The sequence below is a fragment of the Haemaphysalis longicornis genome, unplaced genomic scaffold, assembly GCF_048455015.1.
Source record: "Haemaphysalis longicornis isolate Haplotype H1 unplaced genomic scaffold, Haemaphysalis longicornis Haplotype H1 scaffold_10, whole genome shotgun sequence".
In the NCBI taxonomy this organism is placed as follows: domain Eukaryota; kingdom Metazoa; phylum Arthropoda; class Arachnida; order Ixodida; family Ixodidae; genus Haemaphysalis; species Haemaphysalis longicornis.
In genome coordinates, this window is record NW_027526204.1 from 84,007,081 (window position 1) to 84,029,989 (window position 22,909).

General features: G+C 45.9%; 1 protein-coding gene across 3 annotated transcripts in view; it reads left to right on the top strand.

Annotated features, from left to right (window-relative positions):
* LOC144158860 (uncharacterized) overlaps window positions 1-22,909 on the top strand; it is a 366,527-nt gene that overhangs the window by 120,735 nt on the left and 222,883 nt on the right. The window contains exons 1-2 of one of the 3 annotated variants that reach the window (XM_077690030.1): window positions 10,981-11,839; window positions 13,225-13,380. The exons of 1 other annotated variant lie outside the window; for it this stretch is intronic. In XM_077690030.1, the coding sequence (XP_077546156.1) occupies window positions 11,743-11,839; window positions 13,225-13,380 (253 nt within the window). In that variant the 5' untranslated portion in view covers window positions 10,981-11,742. Of the gene's footprint in view, window positions 1-10,980; window positions 11,840-13,224; window positions 13,381-22,909 lie in introns of those variants that run through there. One more of the 3 variants, XM_077690031.1, reaches the window with a different exon arrangement.

Sequence of the window (22,909 nt, forward strand, 5' to 3'; positions counted from 1 at the left end):
CCTCAGTTGGTAATAATTGTTCCATTGCGGAATAACCGGAAATTATTAAAATTAATCGCCGTTGGTTGTTTTCCAGCCGAATTAAAGAAACACTCCAACACTTTTTTTTTCAACTTTTTTCGGAATTTCAAATGCTTGCAGGACGTAGTCAACCAGCACATCCAGTAGTTATAATAGGGGGTCTCAAAGTCCCTAAGCCGAAAATATTGCTTCATGCCCATCAGATGACATGGAAACTTCCTCAAAAGATTTTTCTCTCTTTCCCGGTATTGGAGTTCTTCGAGCGCCGTTATTAGGTCATTAGACCGGTGAAGCGGCTTTTGGACTGTTCCCCTTCAGTTGCAGCAGTCAACGCATTCGCTAGCCAAGAACGCCAGAAAATTGGAAAGCAGAAACGGAAAGCGCATCTGCTGCGACGAGCAAATCACGCAGTGCCACTCCGTGCTGGCGATGACTATAGGCTTCGCAGTGCTTCCAGAGGCGAAGGAAAGAGTGAAAGCGCTTATCAGAAGTGTTGCAGAGTCCCTTTAGCCTAAAGCGCTTTCAGCTTAACAGGCCAGCGCACAAACTGCACGCAGAGGAAGGTCTACACAAACCAAAACTGATACCTCCACTCAAGCGTGATGAGATTCACCCCTGCTTGTAGAGACAGGGAGGCGCGCGCTTCCGTACTAAATTAATTGGCAACGTAACCCCGAATGTCAACAGCCGTCGGACCTGTAGTCGGCACCCGAGTATGTTAGTGTGCGCCGGCTCAATCTCGCTGTAGTTGTCTGCTCCTTCTCTGTAAGCTGTGGCTTGTTAATGTGTGCGCTCCTGATTAAGCGGCAATTAACGTGCTAGTAAAGCTAGTAAAGATTAGGTGACCTGTAGAAATGAGTGTGTGCGACTTGAGCCGTTTTAATTAGGACCACGGAGTCGCGCTCGACACGTTCCTGATATATCCGTTCGTGGCTCGTGTACAGGTTCTGTGGACTAATAGAATGCTCTAAATAGACGTTTTCTGGGATGCGCACTGTAGTGTTGTCGGTGAATATGGCTTACGTTCGCAAAGGCCAAACAAGGAGATTGAAAAGCGACTGGGAGTGTAGATGAATGGCTTCATGAGCGGCATACTGGCGCATTTATCATATAGATTCAAATGCCCACTTGTTGCACGCAACACTACCTGTGGCATTGCGCGAACTGCATTTGGTGCTCCGGAAACGAACGGATAATGCACAGTGCTCCCCGTATACGCGTTTTTCTGCCACTGCTATTTTCCCGAGCGCTTCACCACAGAAATTTCTGAAGTTTACACCACGCGTTCTTCAGCGATCCAAGGCCAGTGTTGATGATTTCGAAGAATTCGATTGAACCTTTGGGGACTCATTTCCCATCCTTTTAGTCTGGCTACTTTTTGGACATGGGAGCCCTTCCCGCCTACAACGGGACTGTTTAAACCTACGCTGTATCTTCCACAAACCAAGTTGCATATGAGTACGGCGCCGGGATTTTCATCGCTTGTTGTAACTTTGTTTACGCTAAGCTTTTTGACAACCCTATTGTGTTGTCAAAAAGTTAAGAGCGTAAACAAGGTTTGGCACACATAGGTTTCGAACACATATAACACGTGATATTTATGCTATGCTTAATGGCACGGAGATGCGTAATTTTCCCGGGATAATTTGTAGTACACCTGCCTCAATTTTTTATGTGTCCTGTTTGTCACAGACTGTACAGTAACATAATGACTTCGGTGGCAACAACGGCATTCTTTGGGAGAAAAGTAACTCCGCAAAAACAACAATTATCAGTAAGATTAAGCTCGAAGACGCCCCTCGATTGCAAAACTGAATTCCGTAGCTTTGTTAATGGTATAATCCGAGTTCTGGCGTCTACGTAGAAGGATAGCAGATGATCCATTGCGAGCATCATCATAATGTGCGTTAAAAAAACTGTTCTCGATCTGGTGTATCACATATTCCCTGAAAATACTTCGCACGCAGCGTTCACGTATACTATGTGTCATTTCATCCGGACACACAATTGAGCAGACATCCTCATGAAAAACAGGGAAACTTCCCCGTGAACAACGCAACCACTTTAGCTGTTGCACTAAGCCCGTATTCTTTCGACGCAAATACAAGAAGCTTTTTAGAGCAGGTGTGCTGCAGCTCGCAATTTTTGTTTTACAAAAAGTGGAGTATGCATGCCGTGATGATAGAATGACAGCCTTATACCATGTCGTTGTCCTTGACGTTGCTATTACCGTACATTGTCCTACGAAAATGTCGATTTAAACAGGCATTTACAAACTAACGGTGCAAGACTTGTTTCTGGTTTTTATCAAGTATTTTAAAATTTGCGGTGCTATCTACTGTTGGGTTGCCTGCTAACATGAGAAGACATTAAATTCATGGCGAAAGCAGATAAATAACAGAAATAAGAACAATGGTGAAGCGCCGTGTATTCATGGAGCGAAAGTCCACAATTCTAGGCACGGCATAAATCAGGAGTATTGCGTCCTCTAATCCGATTCATGTCAAATGGATTTAAGCGCAATGCACTCAGTGGTGATTCTTCCCACTTTTTATTTTCTTTTTGCTTTAAAACCAACTACACATCTTCATTTCTGCTCGTGCGACGTTTAGTGTTGTCGAAAACACATCAAGCGCTGCTGCCTTTTTTTTTCTTGAAGGCTTAGCTGACAATATCCACCATGCGATCATAGGCACGCTCGTTGGTAGAAAAGAGGGTTAGTGACCCCGGGCCCCGATCCCTTGTCGTGTATTGTTTGAGTGTTCTGTTTCAATGCGAATAATAATGAGAAAAAAAAAACTGCGGCATAATAGCGAGACCCGCTATCCTTCTAATCCGGTCGTTTATAGGGATGCGTTCCACGAATGCCTCGCTCCAGTCATTTCTTAGCCCGTTTCACCGTTTCGGAATATCAGAACCACTGGCCCAGCAAATTTCAAAACAACATTTTTTTTAATCTGACTTTCGGCGATAAGAGTTGGGAAGAAACCGCCGCCGCGGATGGAATGTATTCTGTTTGACCATTCAGAAACTGCGGGATGCGGCCATTCCGGGTTATTGCCTTCTGTTATACACGGAAACTGGGAATGACTTTGCAGAAAAGAAAAGTAATAATCAGGACAAATTTGCTGCTTCTCTACGAGCCATAATCTTGCGGGTATAGCGGTCGTCTATGCATGTCACAATGATAAGAACCGAGTAAGAGTAAGCAAACAGACTGGGAATGCGCTTCACCGTCAAGCCTGACTTGGGGATTTGGGAGACCATAGTAAAGGATAGATTGCAATGAGTTGCTCATAAAGCCTGGGAGAGGGAAAACGGATTTTGCACTAACAACTCTGGACGTAGAAGGATGCAGTCATGCGTGGCTGTTTATGAAGCTCTGGTTTTTATAATGCTCCATAAATAATAAAGAAGAAAATATGAAACTGGCTGTAGAAACGAAGAGTCAAATAGACTGCGAGCAAGAGAGGCAGAGATAAAAAGTTACAGGGTCAGGCTCACATGCCGAGTGATATACAAAGACACGTATATAGTGGGAAAGAAGGGGTGAATGCGATAATTTTGCACAATGCAATGTCTGCACGCCTCCCGCTTTCCGAAATGCAATATGAGCTATCAGCACATATGTCACGACTAATGTCAGACGAGAAATGGAAAAAAATAAGCCAAGATTCTATTGTACACAGATAGCCACCGACGAATGGGATCAAATCAACTGAAGTCTTTCAATATTTGCTTTTCCAACCGTCCTTCCGCCGCGAGGAATGTAAGCATAATCCTCACATCGGAACTTTCCTTGCGGCTACGGCGAATGTTGTGTGCTTTGATCGCGGCAGAATTTACTGCAAGTGGCACCCTACGTGAGGTTTTTTCCACTTTTTTCAACATTTAAAGAGAGAGAGAGAGAGAGAGTAAACATTGATTTCTTAAACTGGGAGAGGGTAGAGGAGGGTGTTAAAGAGACGGGAAAGGGCGGCCATCGTAGTCCGGTACGCCACGTGCCACGGCCACTGCCCTAGCCCGTTCGACCAGTGCTGCAGCCTGATCCTGGAGCTGGCCGCTTCGCAGCACGCACTTCCACTGCTCGTCGGTTGGATGGGTGGGGTGTGAGGGGTTAGCCTTTGGTGGAAAAAGCTGATGCACTACTATAAAACAATTCTTATTCCTCCTTGTTACCGAAAGGTTTGCGTTCCTCTGTGTAAATTTTTTTTTTCGCTTTAAAGGACAATACTGTGGAGAAGCTCTCGCCAGAAAAGAAAAATTTCTCCCACTTCCCTTCGCGGGAACCCCTGTGTAGATGCGACGCATAGGGGTTCCGTTGTTGTTACCGTTAGGTTGATTCTCCCATCGCGTGAAACGTGCCGCGAACCCCCTGCCGCAGCTATGACGCAACGTGGCGCGGCTATGACGCAACACAATCCAACACAATCCACTTTAATCAAATCCAATCCAAATCCAATCCAATCAAATCAAATCCAATCCAAGCCAAGCAAAGCCAAGCCAATCCAATCCAATGCCCCTCGCGAGAGAGCGTTCGCTATTGCAGAGGAGAGGGGTTGAGCGGCGGAGAGCACAGCTCGCGCGGCGAGGAGAATGGGGGAGGGGTGTGGACGGACAACAACGCCGTATGGAGGGACAAGGCGAGTGAAAGAGATGCAGTCGCATCTAAAATATTTCTCAGAACATTTGAGTCTGCTTATGTGCTCAGACTCCAAAACCTTATATATTTCTCTTGTTATAGTTAACAAAGCTTTCTGAACTGTTGAACCGGGCTTGCGCCCCTTCCTTTACTTCCGTTCCTTTCTATATTGCAGCGAATTACTTCAATGGGCAGCCTAGAGATACTTACTTCCACAGCTTCCCTAGAATTAAAGCTCGCCTTGGCTAGGGCGCACCTGAACTACACACATGCCAACACGTTCATCTTTCACTTGATGACTTCAGCTTCGTGGAACGTGCTGATATAGTACAGTAGCAACGCGCTCGGATCCTCAAATTTCGTCTGCTCTGTGTGCCTTGTACTATGCCCCGCTCCAAACTGGGAAAGTCTGCACACACGCTTGACTGATCGTTGTGCCGGTTAGTTGTTAAGCGAAGTTGAGTGAGTGAGTGAGTGAGTGAGTGAGTGAGTGAGTGAGTGAGTGAGTGAGTGAGTGAGTGAGTGAGTGAGTGAGTGAGTGAGTGAGTGAGTGAGTGAGTGAGTGAGTGAGTGAGTGAGTGAGTGAGTGAGTGAGTGAGTGAGTGAGTGAGTGAGTGAGTGAGTGAGTGAGTGAGTGAGTGAGTGAGTGAGTGAGTGAGTGAGTGAGTGAGTGAGTGAGTGAGTGAGTGAGTGAGTGAGTGAGTGAGTGAGTGAGTGAGTGAGTGAGTGAGTGAGTGAGTGAGTGAGTGAGTGAGTGAGTGAGTGAGTGAGTGAGTGAGTGAGTGAGTGAGTGAGTGAGTGAGTGAGTGAGTGAGTGAGTGAGTGAGTGAGTGAGTGAGTGAGTGAGTGAGTGAGTGAGTGAGTGAGTGAGTGAGTGAGTGAGTGAGTGAGTGAGTGAGTGAGTGAGTGAGTGAGTGAGTGAGTGAGTGAGTGAGTGAGTGAGTGAGTGGACACTGCTCACTGCTTGAATAGGTCTTATTTACGTTTCGCTAACAAGACTTTGTTTTCTTCTTTTTTTCAGGTAAGTCGAGCCACGCAGCCATCCATCGTGAGTCTCATTGAACTGAATCTCATGCCTTCTCTACAGATCGTCATAAGGTGATGGAATAGTATGAATGTCGTCCCAGTGCCCCGTGAAAACGGGTTTAGTCTTGTGCATAAAACGATGCCTCGACGATGCTGGAACACCTACAAAGTTAATACCACATTTTATCCACTACCAGCGAATTAGTACGGGAAAGGTTTAGAGAAAAATTTTATTCCAAAGTACACAACATGGCCGCTTTAATTAAGCACTGCCTTCTAAATGCTGACAGTGAGCACTCAGAAGTCGATATTGGATGCCTTCATTTGTATCGCTCACGAAGTCATTGCAACTAAGCAGGGTTTTACAGAACGTTCTTTTATTATGAAACAATCAAACAATCGCCTTTTACACCAAAGGCTGCGGCAATAGCCTAATCACTTACTGCCGTTGCCACTTTGCGGTATGGTTGCAAAACGAATGTAACAATCAGCATATATTTTGTTTCAAGTGCATGTTTCACCGTTCGAAAACAAAACCCTCAGGCCGAACGTTTCTGATCGGGTGAGGTGAAAGAATTTGCTCCTTCCAAACCTAAACAGCGGTCTTTGAAGAGGCGGTTCGAGACGAACATAGTCAGCAATTGTCGCGATTTGAGTCAAACAAAGTTATAACAAACGTTACCAAGTGGCGCTGTATACGTTTCGGGGGTCGTGCACAGCGCCTGAAGTTTAAACGTGGCTTGAGAAAGGCTAAGATCCTGGTGCTGTTCGTTGGACAACGACTTTCTTATATGTCCCTCATTGTCTTAACATGAAATATTTACCGCCTTCGACTTTTATACACTCGTACAAGTCTAATAAAGAGAATTTCCTCTTGTGTGACGCGGGAGAAAACGTCTCGGGCATGCGGTAAACGAAGCCTTAGACATTTCATAAGCGATTTAACAGCTGCGAAGACAGTTACAGAATTCCAGGAAGGTAACAAAAACGTCATACATCACCGAGTGACGTACAACGCTATCGTAAGCAGTTGGGTTATCGTTGACAGAAATACACAGGAAATTACGTTATTACTAAAGTAATCAATAAGATTTACACCAGATGATTTATGCCCTTGGAAATAAGTGGCCTTCTCTGCAATAACTAAACGTTGTTTTGGCACCCCAGGTATATTAAAATGCATATTAAAGCTTTCAAATTCAGAATGACAACGTCACAGGGAGTATGAGATTTGAACTATGAAGTACGAAAAATAAAAGCGCTTGAACATTCAAAGAACGAAAGTTATTGCGATACATTTAAGCTCTCAGCGGGGTATAAACTGCAAGTAAAGTGTCTGGCTTCACTCGGGCTGGTTCGCATTGCTCTACATGTTCAGGAACAAGCTGGGGGTGCTCGTACGCAAAGACCAGCAAGCCTTGAATGCATCTCTGGCCAACCTTTATCAACTGTCGTTTTGTAAACGCTGTTAAATCTATTAATATATATATATATATATATATATAATTTTTCTCGTGGGTATCTTTTTGAATATCTGCGCATCAACGATATTTCTTAGAGACATTAATTTACAATTTAAGCATTCGTTTCCTCGTCCTGATTAATTGTAGGGTTTAACGCGCCGACGCAACGCAGGCGATGGGGCGTGCCGCAGTGGAGGGCTCCGGATTAATTTTGACCACCTGGGGATCCTTATCGTGCGCCAAAATCTTGAACACACGGGCGTTTTTGCTTTTCGCCTCCATCAGAAAAGCGGCTGCCACGGCCGGGAATCGAACCCGCGTCCTCGTGCTCAGCAACGCAGCGATGTAGCCACTGAGCCACCGCGGCGGGTCTGGTTGATCACAGCCGGGCAAAACTACATACGGGGAAATTAACCATCAGCATATCCTTAAACAAATATTAGTATGTAAGTGAGCGCACTTTCAACATACCGTTGGACGGATGCATATACTTGCCTAAACTGCAACCACTTGGGCTGTGCTACTCCCGCTTGAATTCCCAAAGCTGTTGTTGCTAAATGCTACTGCAGTTCTTATATCCGTGCAGTGGTCTACACGCTGCATCAACGACTGCGCTTAGAACACTCCACGTACCGTAAAACCTCGAGGGTTTGCTTTCTTGGTCTCGCTTTTTTGTGCCCACTGTGCAGGCCATGTTGTCCGAGTCCGTGCAGCGCCGGAAATTTATTAGTGCAGCGTACGGTCGTTGCGCGCAGTCTGCACAGGCCATCAAGCCGCTCTCTCTCCTAGTATTCCCCCAAACTAGGTTACCCGTCACCCTTTGCGCAATACCTTACGAGCGACACCCGCTTAAGATTACGCGTTTTGTTTGTCTACCACCCCCTTTCCACATGGATGGCCCGGCTGCGCATTTATCCCGCAGCGGCAAAGCAAAGAGGAAACACTGGAATAGAGCGATGCCGTACGGTAGAGTGACACCAACGCTTAATCGGGTTGCAGTAACTGCCACCTGGTGAGCTGCTTCGTAAGCTAATTTTGCGCGCCATGAAACAGAAGATAGGGGGCGCGGAACCGAAATGTTATTACCTGCCGGTGTGTCAGGTTACGTATAGTACCATAGTGCCCGGTGTGCCATAAAAACGCCGCCACTGCTCGACCATTATGGGAATGAGCTTACATCGCTCACTCGTTCAGAACAATGGAAACGACGATAAACCTTTTAGTGAAGGAGGCTATGAGCGGATTCATGAATGCGGCTGCCTTTGGCTCTGCTTCTCGGAAGTTTTGCACGCATGCGGAATAATAGGAATGGGCAGTGTATCAGGAGCGGACGACAACGGGGATCGGTGTTTTGAGCTGCCAAGCGCTGATGATGGGTGATTAAGGTTCTATCGATGGGCGTGTATCGCAGTGATCTTAGTGTGGCCCTTGAAAAGATTCGTGTGAAGTTCATCAGGAGGCACGGCGTACGTTGCTTGGCATGTATTCAGGTTGGAAAGTCACCGTCGTTCAGGGCGCTTAGGCAGCGCCAACAATACAACCATAAATGTTGCGCAATAGGGCTGTAATGATTTTGCCCCCACTGCACAGTAAGGAGTGCTTAGTTGGGCTTGTACTTTTGCTTTATGGTTTCCTCTCGTAATCTCTCGTTCTCCACTGATACTCTGTCGCGAAACAAATGAGACTTTTACAACCCCTTATTCAACCTGCCTTATTCCGGGACTGTCGCCTAATTCAGCGCGGATTCATGTTCGAAAGCGATTGGCATCTCAAGATTGCTGGGTAAATAGCGGCTTAAGCCCGATTACCCACCCCAGCGGTGAATAGCTTTTGCGACGCGCGCACAACTAGAAGTTTTACATCAAGGGATCAGTCCGGAAATCGCTGGTCTTCTTGTCTTTCGATCCACCCGCCTATCTGTTCTCGCTTAATTATTCAGGCCAGCACGGAACGGCTGGATCAGATGGGTGGCCACTATTCATAAAAAAAAAGGCTTTTATGCTGGGCTATGCATAATGAACGGGATAAAGAATTAACGTCTGTCCTCTAGCCACGAAATCATTCGGAGGGTTGGGGATGGAAGAAGATGGGGAAGTCAGGAGACAGAGAATAGCAAATGAAAGAGCGGCAGTGAACTTCCCCCGCAGGTGAGTCTCCGGATGGGCCCGAGTGCTGCAAAATGTTTACGAGCCCGGCGGTCGTGGCTGGAGAGGATGGTGTGGAGAACGTCGGACGGGAGAGCAACGTTTGAGTCACCACCTAGCTCACAGGCTCTTCAGCGTTACGTGAACCTGAAAGGTGCGCCTTAAAATTTTCGTGAGGACAGGGCAATATAGTCAATTGAGCTAATGTATTAACTAACAAATTACTGTAAGTTCAAAGCAGCCCCGGTTAAAACTGGCTTAATAGTTTGCCAGCTTACGCAGGTCATTGTGACCGTTCTGAAGCTGCCGTTCGATTCGATCACAACAAAAAAAGGAAAGGAAAAGTAGTTTTATTAAAAGAGTCACCGATTCTTTCGGGCTGTTACCTGGTCTCAGAAAAAAGCGAATTACAGAAATTGTGAACCGTAGACGGGATAACTTAAGTTTTCGCTTACATAGGCAAAATTACATTTACAAGCTCATAGTGCGGAGCCGTAGGTTTCATTGTGGCGTTGACATTTGGGGATTTTTCGCAGTAGTGGCCAGCAAGCGTTCTGGACGCCCTACTAGGGAAAACTGCCTTGAAGAAAAATTATTTGACCTCGCCGTAGAAAAAGAACAACAAAAAAAGAACAGCAAAACTCAAGTTTCCACCGGAACAAAAGTAAAACTCTAAATCGAGGGATAAAGTTAAAGGTGTCATGGTCGTACACGCAAACGGTTGAGCAGGATTTCTTTATTCTTAACCCTTCTCGGCAGACCACGCGAGTATTCAAACAAAGGCGGAAAGGCCAGGACTCAGTAGACACATAAAATACATGCAATGCCAAAAAAGTCGGGTCCACGCTGCAAACTGCTGGAATGAAAGGCACATTGCATTCGCGGGCTCGAAATCGCCGTCGATGTGCGGAGGACGCGAATAAAATACACCGATCCGCGATGTTCCTATAAAATCTCGTGCTGCCGGCGGACATCCCATCGATAAAAGCCGTCTTCCCAAGTGTCGCTGCACCAAGGAAAAGCCGACCAGAAGTTCGAAGACTGGACGAACACAAGAGATCGATGAGTAACCAGAAGTGAAAAAGCAAGAAAGAAGCGAATATCAAGGACGCAAAAAAAAAAAAAAGGAAGGGGGGACTCGCAATCACAGATTTGCTTTCAATAAGCAACGCCCAGCCGCGTTACTCATCGACCTCTTATTTCGATTCTTCTTCCCTCGTAAGTACTTCCGAGCCTCCAGGAACACCGTTTATGTCGACACTTTTGTATTTTTTGTGTCTTGCCGATTACTTTGCGTTGATGCTAAAGTGTTCGGACCTATCGGGTATTGCTTTGTTTTTTGCAATCGCATTTTAAAGAATTAGGGTTGCGACCAATGTTTCTACGAGGACACTGCCTGCTTTTTCCCGGTTGTTTGCCTCTTTTGCGCATTATTCTTGTCAGCCTGCCTTCCCTTCCATCATTACGCGCACACCGGCTGCTCTTCGTCGGCCGGTCAGGCAGCCACTAAAACCAAATCCCTCGATTCATCCTTCCCGCCTTCGCAAGCGGTCGATTTGCGCATGCGCATCGCGGACTGCTTGCCTGCCCTTTCTTTAGTTTGTTTCTACCTCTCCTCCTCTCCACCTCTCTCAGCCGCCCCCACCGGCACCTCGAAAAGCTGGCTGCGTTGCCGGCGGTCGCGGAGATCGCCGCTGGCTCTCGTCGGAAGCAGTCGTGTGGTGCGGGAGCTCGTGGTCGCAACCGTCGACGGAGATTGTCTTCGGAGTTCATTGCGTCTCCAGTCATAAAAGACTCACACAGAGAGGGAGGTACAGAAAGAATACAATATCATCTAAATTCTGTGGTTACAGAGAAAGGTACGACCGGCGCTACCTGTCTAGCCGCCTACTCTCTGTTCCCCCGCCGCGCGTGTTCGTCATCTGCTATCCGGCGTCGCTCGTCGCAGTTGCCGTCTGGATTGGCTACGGCTCCGTTTATTGCGCTCTCTCGCCGCCGTCATCGGATTGCGTTGTTCGGGGGACAGAAGAACAACATTGCAAGATCAGAGGAAAGAAGCCGACTGCGTAATTCCTTCGCGTTATCGTCTGCTTCCTGAGAAGAGCTCATCTCAGGCTGGTGTGTAGGACTGCGTTTTGAGCTGCAAGCTTCAGAAGGAGAGATAAGAAAAAACAAGCTGATTTTGTGATTTCAGCCGTGGTTCTTGTTCTACCTGTGAAGTGCGCGTGATTCTAAGTAGTGCATTTTCGCTTTGATTCAGATCTAGAAATCAAAAGGTGTGCGTGTTATGACGTCGTGTTCATTCTGTGGTGGCTGAAGATGTAAGACGTCTTCTGACCTCGATGTTGAGCTGTGGCCGACGCTCTACCGTGATTTCACCCGCTTGTGTTTTTCTGGAAGAAACTGCCACTGCCAGTTAGCTTCCTGCTTTCTTCGGAATCGAAACATGGAGCCGTGCTTGCCGAGTGGGTCCTTCGGATTTACAGCGACGCTTCGGCTTCTCGAGATCTTGCTACTGTGCGGAAACGGCCTCGCCGGTAGAGGTAAGTGAGAAAGGGGGGAATCTCGTGTACTGAGGCAGAAATGTACGCTCATTTCGTGTTCACTATAGAAACTTTGCGGCTTCCGTGTTGCCACTTTCGAACACGATACAGTTTATGATATCAAGCATCCCACAACACTCCGATTATTACGAAAGTACAACCTTCGCCGCTGCGACTTGGCTCCATAAGAAAGCATAAATACATCGTGCGTGCTTGCGATGTGCTGTATCAAGATTGTACTGCATTAAAGGTGTTCAGGGCTATATATACGTTAGGTGCTCTATACTGGTGAAAGCACAAAAATATTTTGATGCCGTGCAACGCCCTCCTGTTTTGAATACGCGATGACAATATTTGAATGTATCACTGTCTTAAGATTGGAAATGGAGCAACCCTGACGCGTTAGTGAAGCTGCGGTGCGCCAGGTGGTGGGTATGCCCACGTTGGAATGAATTCCCTGCTTACTTTGTTTTTCTTGGCCATTCTGCAAGCCAGTATATTCTATTATATTGGGTTCTAGTGTATTCTATTCTATTAGCGAGGAAGAGAGGGATAATGCTCTTTAATGTGAACTTTGAGGTCAGCGCTGCTAGGGGCAAGGCTTGAGTCTTGAACCGTTCCATAACAGAGAGAAGCCATTAAAAAGCACGATCAAAAATATCCCGTTTGTTTTGGAAATTATTCGCGCAGTCCGTCCTAATTTCTGGATTTTTAGTGGGCCAATTTTGTTGGCAGTGTACTAGTTCCCAAGCATGGCTTTTACAAGAAGATAAAGGATGACGTGCGACAAAAGATCACCACTGCACAATCTTTTTTTTAAATTCCGCGGGGCATTGTGGGAATGTTGGGGTTACGTCAAAACATTCTGTTGTTCATTTCTTGCTTCTACAACTTACGACACAAATTAATTAGAAAATTACTTGTCCATTGCGCACATATATCATTGCTGAAAGAGGTAAATAAGAATTATGACGCTTCAAATAATAGATCCTTGAATATTCGAAGTATTTCTTTGCACAGTCTGAATAACTCTCCAGATATATGCGAATACTGGTTGTGGACAGGGCGACCTCTTGTAACGGCACGCCGTCAAAAGAAAGCTAAGGCGTGTAATTTTCTTCATCTTCAAACGACGGCGACAGCCCCGTGCCATGCGGTGCAACATCCGCGATGTGCTAAGAACGTGTGTCTCTGGATTCAGAGATGAAATGTGGATCATTCGCCTGAATTTTAGCCCAGTACTACTCATGCCTACGACTCGGGTAATTTGTTGGTTGTTGAAACATCTAGCGATTTTTCCCGGCCGCAAATAAACGTTCGCTTATATCAGGTTAAAGGACTCTTGCTGACAGATGGGGCTACACATGGAACGTTTACTTCCTTAGGGCTACTACCACAGCAGCACTACTCCCAACATTTCGACGTCACCGATAAGCACAGAAGGTCTGAGAGGGCGGTCACCAGTCCTGCACCATCGCTGTTCTACGCCACTATGCCTTCACGGAGGGAAATCTTAAGGATGATGCGTCATGGAAAGACTGGTGAGACTTTACGGAGGGCCCTTCTTTTGTTTTTGTTTGTGACTCTTGTATCTACTGCCTATGTTTTCAACACTTTTTATTTCTTTTTTTTCTGTTCCTCCATTTTTGTTTTTATTAGCCGCCGCACTTAAAGAGGCGATCAGATTGGGATTCACAGGCACTGTAGAATAGTTCTTTATTGTGACGTAAACTGAACTTCTGCATCGTCTATAAGTTATATCTACTAAAAGCAACACTTTCCTGGCCTTTCCGCACGTAGATGCAACAGCGCGTGTGCAATCACATTGACGCGTCCCTCAGTTGTTGTGCAAAATCAAACAAGCTGAAGTTAAATACTACCATGTTGAATACGAACGTATTCTGCCTTGTGTTGTCCTTTCTTTTCTAAGTACTGCGGATTCAACTCCACGCAGAAGATGTTTGTCTAGTGCGAGTGACGTTAGCCTTAAAGAGTTCGTTGGAACAATTGATTTTTTTTTTCGATCGCGCGCTGCTTTAACGCAGTGAACCATTTTTCAGACACCGCACAAAAACGGCGAATGCCGCCGGTTGAGTGCCACAGTACACCCGTCAAACCACGTAAAAGAATGCGTGAGCGGCTCTCACGGCGGGAGAACTTCGATATTCTTGATGTTCTGAGAGCTGATGGGCATGACGTATTCTGCAAATGGCTACTTCGCAGCAAATGACACGTTGCAGCGGCTGGCACTGCGAAGACAAAATGTAACTTCAGTTAAACGAAAGAAATAGCCAGGGATAACTCACTCAGCGTATTTCCACGCCGAAAGACGTTTTTCCAGCCGAAAAAAAGTAAGAAATCATAAACAATTTTCGAATTTTACGCGACAAGAGGCCAGGAGTGACGTAAAAGGGTGACGGCTAAACGCTGAGTTACTTTGTTCTTTGGCGATGGCTTCGGTAGGCCTGGCTTCCATTGGACAAAACAGATATGTGTGACGTCATAAGGTTTTCACGAGTAAGTGGTTGCCGAGTTTCAACTGATTTTGTATTCCTGGTCATCTAGCTAAGTTACCCGAAATGTGAACTGAAATTCCTACCATGGTCATTGCGTTAGCAAAGTGTTTAATATTACACTAAACTCGTATTTTGTCACCATGTCTCCATTAAGCGGGGATGCTGATAAAACGAATAACCTCTCGTACTTCTTGCTGTCACCGTAATATATTTAGGCATAAAAGCTTACCCCGGTGGTTCTCTGAATGGAAGCATGGCGGTTAGCCGATTCCTGTGATAACCAACGCCATTAGTATGCGTAATTGCCTGACAAGCTCCGATTGCAGCCCCTTCACCCTAAAACGAGGCACGTCCACTTTACGTGCTTGCTGAGGCGATTGCCACACTAAAGATAACAAATGTGGGCACATACAGTTAAAGGAAATTCCGCACCTAGACGCCGAGAGAGATACTGCAAACGGGCCGCAGCAGAGAAGCGGCTGTCTTCGTCCTCGTAACAGGATCACACGCATCGTTCGGCGCTGTTTACCCCGCGGACCGGCGCCTAAACGTTTCCCTTTCCTATACTCACCCGGACAGATTGCGAGCTGCTTTCTTTACTGCGCGAGGAATCTTCGGTCAGATTAGTTGCCGGGCTGGAAGCTTGTAAATAGATAAGTTTTTGGAGCTCCGTCGGAAGGTGTAAACGTTGGCCGAGGTGCCTGGCCTCGGGCTTCCGTCGGGAGCCGGCTGAAGAGAAACACAGCTGTTTTCGAAGAGCAACAGAGCTAATTCCGTTCCTTGCGGAGCACAGATTGTCTGAAAATTGGTCGCCCCCGTGTAAAGTTTAGTAAGAGGTTATACGGCTCTAGAAAACTTGGCACCGAAAGGCTTCAATGAAGACAGATGTCTCGCTTCCACCGTCTTTCCGGCTGCTTCCGTCGCCGGAAGAAGCGAACTTCCGCCCTGTAAACCCCTAAAAAATGGCGTTCTCTTGGTGAAGCTATCTGAGCACTTCTGTATCCCCGCAACATTTAGCTTGTAAAATATTGGCGGGGTAGTTTTTTTTTTATTTTGTAGAAATTTGGTAGTTTTTCTAAAATGTAAAAAATTCAGCTAATTGGACAATCGTACTTGTGTAAGGGATTACATTTTTTTAAGACCACGTAAAGATGGCTCTAAAAACACAATTTCCCAATATGATCACACCAATATTCCAGAGTTCTTATTCATGTTTACTAGTCACGCACTTCCCGGTAACAAACAATTTTCACTCTGGAGCTGGAAAGTATTTCCGTACAAAGAGTACGTCGCCCAAATGGGTCGACTGAAGTGCTACAGTATTATGAAAATAGCGGGATAACTTCCTGCGGGATTTCTGGTGTCTTTAAAAGCGTACCGACGACACCTAGGCCCAAGACGCGTGCTGCAACTTTATTCCTCGACTTCCTGCACTTCATCCCGAATTTCTGAAGGTGGTCTGCTATGATCTTTTCACAGCTGGTTTCACGCAGAACCGCGGTTTCCAAAGAACAGCTCGAGAGGTGTCATCGCGGTTTTTAACGCCGGGGTGGTCTGTTAATCTCGGCTAGGCTGGCAAAGCACTCGCATGCTTAGCCTTGCCTTTATAGCTGGGAATAATAGCGCTTACGACTCTTCCCCGTTTTGGAGTGTTTGCCAGTACTTGTGTCTGCGGTTATTGCTCGGCAGAGCAATAAAACTTTGCCCCGACACTGTCCAGTAGTAGATGCAAGTAAAAGACTCAAGTGCTCAAAAAATGGTGAGTCCGGCAACAAGAAAATGACAGCCAAGGTCAGCAATGAAATAAAGCGAGTAGATCTGAAGAAAATCGAGCTCACGTTGTTATTATTTTGGAGAAAAAAACGTGATCAAGAATTTGGAAAAGAATCTGGACAAACGCCTCCGATTGAGACAAGGGAAGTCAGAGAAAACAGTTTCTTCCAACCAGTCTCTCCTAAAAAAAAAGGAAGAAACAATGCGTTATTCATGCGGCTCTAAATTTTTTTTAAATTTCGCCTTCTTCGTCATAGGTACGGTGCTTTCTCTGTCTCTCTTTCGCTTACTGTCTCCCTCTTTCAACTTCTTTCTACGTTGCTTTTTCTTGTCTGTTGAGTTTGGGAATAGCCGGTTGACTGAAAAAGTGACTAATTGAAGCCTGCTTCTAAGACATGAAGTAACGTCTTCCATCGACCACTTGTTCTAAATGCTTCACCGTTATTTAGCCGCTCTTTCCTTCTCTTAAGCATTCAATCTTCACATCATTCTTCTCCCATCACGAGCGTCTTCTTCATGAATAGTTTAACACCCCCTTTCGTCTTACCTGCATACGCTAACTTTTTTTCATATCTTCGTGGCCTTGCTTTCTTCGTTTTATAAGTGTCGAAGAGTGACCGTACCGGGAAATCTCGACGGGGCAGCTATACAGATTGCGGAAGGTGCGAAATTTTGTTAAGCAAAGCATTTCCAACCAAGCTCTCCTGATTTCGAATGTGCTCCACCTGATTACGAGAGAGATTGAATGCCCACCATTGCCGAAGGAATGGTGCAGACGCAGCCACGTTGAATGGCACCAAAACGAGCCGCGGAAACAGGTGTAAAGAATGAAAGCAAAAATATAGTAAGGTACTGTGCTTGAGCCCAGCATGAATAAGTAGAACTGCGTGCGAGCGTCGCCTTTGCGGTGAAGATTGAGAAGCACTAAAAAAAAACCGATGAGGAAGTACACGTCCCTTCAGTAAAAAATGAATAAAACAGGAACTCGAAGTGTGACGAAAAACAGAATAAGAGCCCCAGGAGAGAGATGAAAGCTGTGTAAATGACGGCTGCGAAAACGTCGGGACCGACGAAAAGCGTCCGGTAACCGGTTTCGAGCAAATATTTTCGACCGAGCTCGTCCTGTTTTTTTTTTATTAGGTTGTGTCAACACTGGGAGAGAGGATGAAGGACTCTTTGCGAACGACTTGCGTTATTCTTTGGTTCGGCCGAGCTGATTCAGTAGTTGTAAGAGTGCTTGGGGTATTCCGTAAACCCACCAGCAAATCGAACGTACGTTAGCATTGTAAGAAAAAAAATTATAGTTGCTTGTTTGTAGTAGAGAAAATCCCGTTTGCGACGACGGCAAAAGCGGAAAAAACTTCGGCACTTGTTTTGTACCGTTTGTTCTGCCTTTGGGTTCTTATAGTTAGCCAAACTGCGATCTGCGTAACGACGCGTAATAGTACACTAGTTAAGCAACAGCTTGAGCTATTAAGAGTCCCGGTGCATCAAAATCTATGTGCGCAAAATACAACCAGGCATTTTGCTATGTGCACCATGGCAAATTTCCCGTATTCTCGAGTCGAATCAGTTGCCCGGTGTTTCGCCACCACAGAAAAACACTAAATTACTGATTAAAGCGTCAGGACGATAGGCTTTACCGCTAATCACAGTGTGCAATAGAGCCAACGGGTGCAGGAAGAGAGAGATAGAGAGAGAATTCGAAGCCATTTCAAAAGGGAATAGGGTGACGATGGGTTGCCGATATATAGGCTTGGGATTCTGAGGTTGGCTCGCTCCCCGCCTGCCGTACGCTGTCACAGCGGAGAGCCAGCCGCCGTAAACGACAAACTAAATAACCCCCTCTGACTCTGTACCGTCTACCCGAGCGTAGGGCGTACACAAACCGCATGATACAGCACTATTCTTTCTTTCGCTCCCAGCGGTCTCGTTCTTCAGAACGCGTGTAGCAAAGGCCACACAGAAAGATCCCCGCGGGGAACCGTTAACTGGATCGCCGAGGGTTTCCGTCGTGAAGACGTCCCTATTGAGGCCTCTTGTCTATGGCCTTTCCTTGTGGGTTGCTCCTCGAGTCTTTTTTGCCGGTTTTCTTTACCTTTTCTGCTTATTTTTCATTTTGCTAGGTCACTTTTTTTACTTATCTATGCGTCCTTTATTTTATCTTTTCTCAGGTACTGTTTTCTTATTAATAAACTATTAAAATTTACAGAGTTGGCGCCTTTATTTTCGATCCCTCACTTACGCCTACTCTCTCGTCCGCTCGGTCTTTTGCACAGGTAAGTGGGCGTATCTACTGCGTTCCCTCACAGGCGAGCAAGTCCACTATCTGACCATAGGCACAGTATAGGCTACTGAGAAACGTGTACTGTGATACCTTCACCAAAGATGGCAACCTCGGGTCCTGATAGCGCATGCGCGGTCGTCCACTTAACTCCGAGGTTAATCATAACCATGAATGGCAACAGCGGGACGCAGGTTTCCCGAGCGTGTCAACCTTCCAAGCTCGCCCCCACAACCGGGGAGGCAACATGACGGAATCCAGTGATTGCACGCACCAACTTCTACCAGGGCAGTGACCATCCAGCCACCCGTCGGCGCGGGAATAAAAAGGACGTTCCAAAAAGGAGAGAAAATTGATTGATTGATTATAGGGTTTAACGCGCCGACGCAACGCAGGCGATGAGGCGCGCCGTAGTGGAGGGCTCCGGATTAATTTTGACCACCTGGGGATCTTTAACGTGCGCCGAAATCTCGTACACACGGGCGTTTTTGCTTTTCGCCTCCATCAGAAAAGCGGCCGCCGCGGCCGGGAATCGAACCCGCGACCTCGTGCTCAGCAGCGCAACGAAAAGGAGAGAAAAGAACATTGTGCAAATCTTTCCTCTTGTCGGTATTCATGTCGTCTTGCACAGCCGAGTAACTTCACTCCAGGGGAAGGCATAACGAGTCACGTGTTTCTATGGCGCTCGTGCAAGACCAAATGCTATGCGTGTTGGCTTCGCTGCTAACAACCCCATAATTGGAAAACTTCATTACGCCACCTCCCTTTCTCTATCTGACGTTTATTTAAATCGAAAGCTTCGTTAGTGGGATCGTAGGCGTCCTTTCAAAAAAGCTAATGCATTTCCGCGTAGACCGCATGGTCGACCGAAAAGCTCTGATAAAATTGCTGTACACACGGCGCGTGCATGAAACCGCGTTTCCATTGTGCAAAATGGTTACTTGAAAATTGCGAAAAAGGAGGAATACTTCCAGATAACACAACACACGCATCGATTACGAACGAGTACAAGTACGAATACAAATCGATTACGAACAAGTACGAATACAATACAATACCGTACAATACAATACAATAGTACAATACCGAAACCACGTTTCGGTAAACATTTACATCGTAAGTAGATGCGTTTACTAGGTGCGCGAACAATCGTCACATGGGTGCGTTCTTTATTTGTAAGTTGGTTCATTGAAAGTTTGACGATCGAATGGATGCACTTTCAGCGAAGTTTGAACGCACTGATGGCTTTCGCGCTTGTGTCAACTTTCTTTCAGAAGGGATGGGAAACATTTTTACCTTGTTTTCTTCATCGTGTTTCTCATTCTGGGGGTGGAATAAGGTCACAGACTGGAGAAAAAGGTCATTTGCGGCGCTCCGTGTTAGAGATGAGACGAAAAAGGGGCCGTTTGTACACGCGAAAGAGAAGAAGATACAAAGAAACGCAGCGTATTTTTACAACCGCTGCTGGTTGTAAAATTACATCCCAACAGACAAACAACGCTTTTCGACTACAATTCACAAATGGCAGAGCATGGCTTTTGCTGGTGTGCGCTCGTTAGACCTGCAACTAACTGCCAGCGGCTTCGTCTTGGTGCGTGCTCAGCGACGCGCCGCTTATCTAAATCTCGGCCATTCGAAGAGTGCTCGGAAGCCTCAGCTCATTCCTTGTCCAAATCTCCCTTTCGAGAGCGATGAGTGCACAAACATCGGACATGGCAGCCAATTTTCGCGCGGAGTTTGATCATCCCAGATAGGGGCGCATGCATCTCCCGGATTTCATGCCTCGAAAGTCCAAGTCGTAAAAGCAGAATTGCTGCGTGCGAGGAAATGATACTATTACTATAAGGATGTATTTTTTTATTCCTCTCGTAGTTTAGCCGCATTTCTTTACGGTTGTCGCCATTGCAGATTCCTTTGCAGACGGGCAACAGCTGAATGTGCGTATTGACTCGGCTTCTCCAGATACGCATGGAAACATGTCTGACGGTGGTTTCAGCCCTGGCTGTTCGGTGTTTTCTCTTCACGGGCTACAGCCTTGAGTCTTTCCGGCCGCTGCCGAAGCTGTGATTACTACGAAAGTGCTACGGGGTTCCACTCTTCGACGTAACCTGACACTCTTCTACTCACAATTTATTTATAGCTTTAAATATTAAAACTTTCCCATTCCTTTCCAAAGAAAGTTGACAGAAGCGCGAAGGATTTCTAGCATCAAAACTGCGTCAACAGTGGATGAAAATATTCGCTAAAAGTGCGTTAAATGTTTCCTGGAAGTGGGTACAATCACTCGTTAAACCTTCGAAAACCCATATCGCAGACGAAGAACTAAATCGTGCGGCGATTTTGTGCGCCCTATGCAAACGCATCTACGATCTATCTGTATACCAATATGTGGTGTTTGAGATAAAAGCACACTATTCTACTCCTTCTTCTTAATCAATGCGTGTTTTATCTTACATAGAATGGTTCCTTTTTCGCGATTTGCGAGTAACCGTTTTGACACAATTGACACGATAGAAGCCCAATTTCACGCACACACAAGTGCTAGTCATTTTTTTCGGTTTTGTTAACTGCCGGGCGGTCGACGCGGAGCCCGCGCTCACGTGCGCTCGCGTACAATTTATTGGTGTTTGTAACTACGTACATGAAAAGGTACGATTTTTTTCTTAACCGCTTCACTGTTAAAACTTCTGGTAACGGCGCCGTTATCAGTCGTTTATGCTACTTCTGAAAGAGGCATTTATGGAGGGGAGTGGTACAAAACTTGAGAAAGAGGAGGGGGCGGTGGTGAGGAGGAGTGGAGAAGCGGTGACGCGTAAATCGTTACCTCCGGAAGAGAAACCCTGGGTTGTCGCTATATACAGCTTCGCTCTAAACGCTGGCCGAAATGGATCAACAGCTAATAAAACATACAAAAACATTAAAAATTTTAGAAGAAATGACAATACTTGTTAACGCTAATATTCAACAATACTAACCCCTCAAATATTTTGTCACAATTTCGCTCACACGCAGAAACAAAGTCAGCGGCAAATAACGCGATAATAGCCTTTAGATCTTTTGTATTTACCATTGTTCCTTAGTAAGTCATTTTCTGCGTAATTATCTTGTTTAATTACCTTTTTACATTTTTTAAATTTTAAATCCATACATGCATTTTCAATGTACTTAATTTACCCGTTATACCTCGGTGGAATGGGAAGGGTTTCAGTTCTTGAGCCCATTTTAATTAAGCTAGTCCCTAGGTACTGTGTTATTACGTTCGCTAAAATAAAACAAAGATGAGCTGTTAACACTGTGGACGACATAACGCACTGGTACTGCTCCCGCATCTGTTATTTCGATGTTCCAGCTTCCATGGCTGTAATTCCTTCAATGAGAGAAAATGCTTCGCTCTCTGTTACGTGATTCGCGCTTCACCGAGGCGTAAGGTCTAATCCGCGTTCTTCCAAAGGTATTCGTATTCACCAACCTGACAAGCCGGATAACACCGGCGAGCAGCATCGATTGGGTGTTGTTCATACTCAAGGTGGTCGCTATTTCTGTGAGGCTTCTGGGTACCGTCAACTTCGCGGCAATGTGGCGGCCTTGCGCCCCCTCTTTGCTGGGCAGGTGAAACGTGCGGGAAACGGAGTCGAGCCACCCAGTGTGAGGGGATTGTTTGTCTTGAAAAAATTCCCTCTAATGAGGGCCGGGCGTCTTTGCTACAAGGGGGTAAAGGTTGCGGCACCGGAAGGGCTATGTTAAATGACCCTGGGGGGACTCGGTTCGCGTGAGAGGGAAAAAAAAGCAAAAGAACATAAGAAAGATTCAGAACACCGAGTCGTCAACAATTCAAGAACATAAAAAGAACAAATAACACCGAGACAGTCGCCAACAAATGAAGACCATAAAAAAAAAAGAACACGCAGATGGTCTGATTTATTGCCCGGCCTTCCATCTTTCCCTTGAGGCACGGTTTAGCCATTGTTTCTGTCTTCTTGTTTCCACCTCATAAATCTATTTTATTTGTTTTCCGTCGGGTGTCGTCGACTTCTGGGGGAACAATGCACGTTGGGCAATGGGGCACTTGCGCTTCCGCTTCGCTATCATAACAAGTGCTTATGGGAACCCTTGAAATTTTTTAGACGTATAAAGCATGACATTTAAAGAAATTACACCCTACTCTGGACAAGTTTCATACGGACACAGATACAGGCCAGTTTATAGAACATTTTCGTTAATTTAGTGTTTGCGAATTTAGTCGAACGACGTTTGCCCTGTGCCCCTGTTTCTGCCCGGAAAGTTCTGGCTTCCCACTAAAGTATTCTCACAGCAAGGTATATCTGTTTCCTGATTTTTGCCCTACGAATTATCTATACCAAATCTTCGACCCCACGCGCATGCGTGGTAACCCTGAGTGGTCAGGCGGAAAAATAAAGTTGAATATAGAACAAAAAAAAAACACTAAACTTGCCGTATTTTACGTAGGCATAAAAAAGTTTGTTTTTAAAACTACTA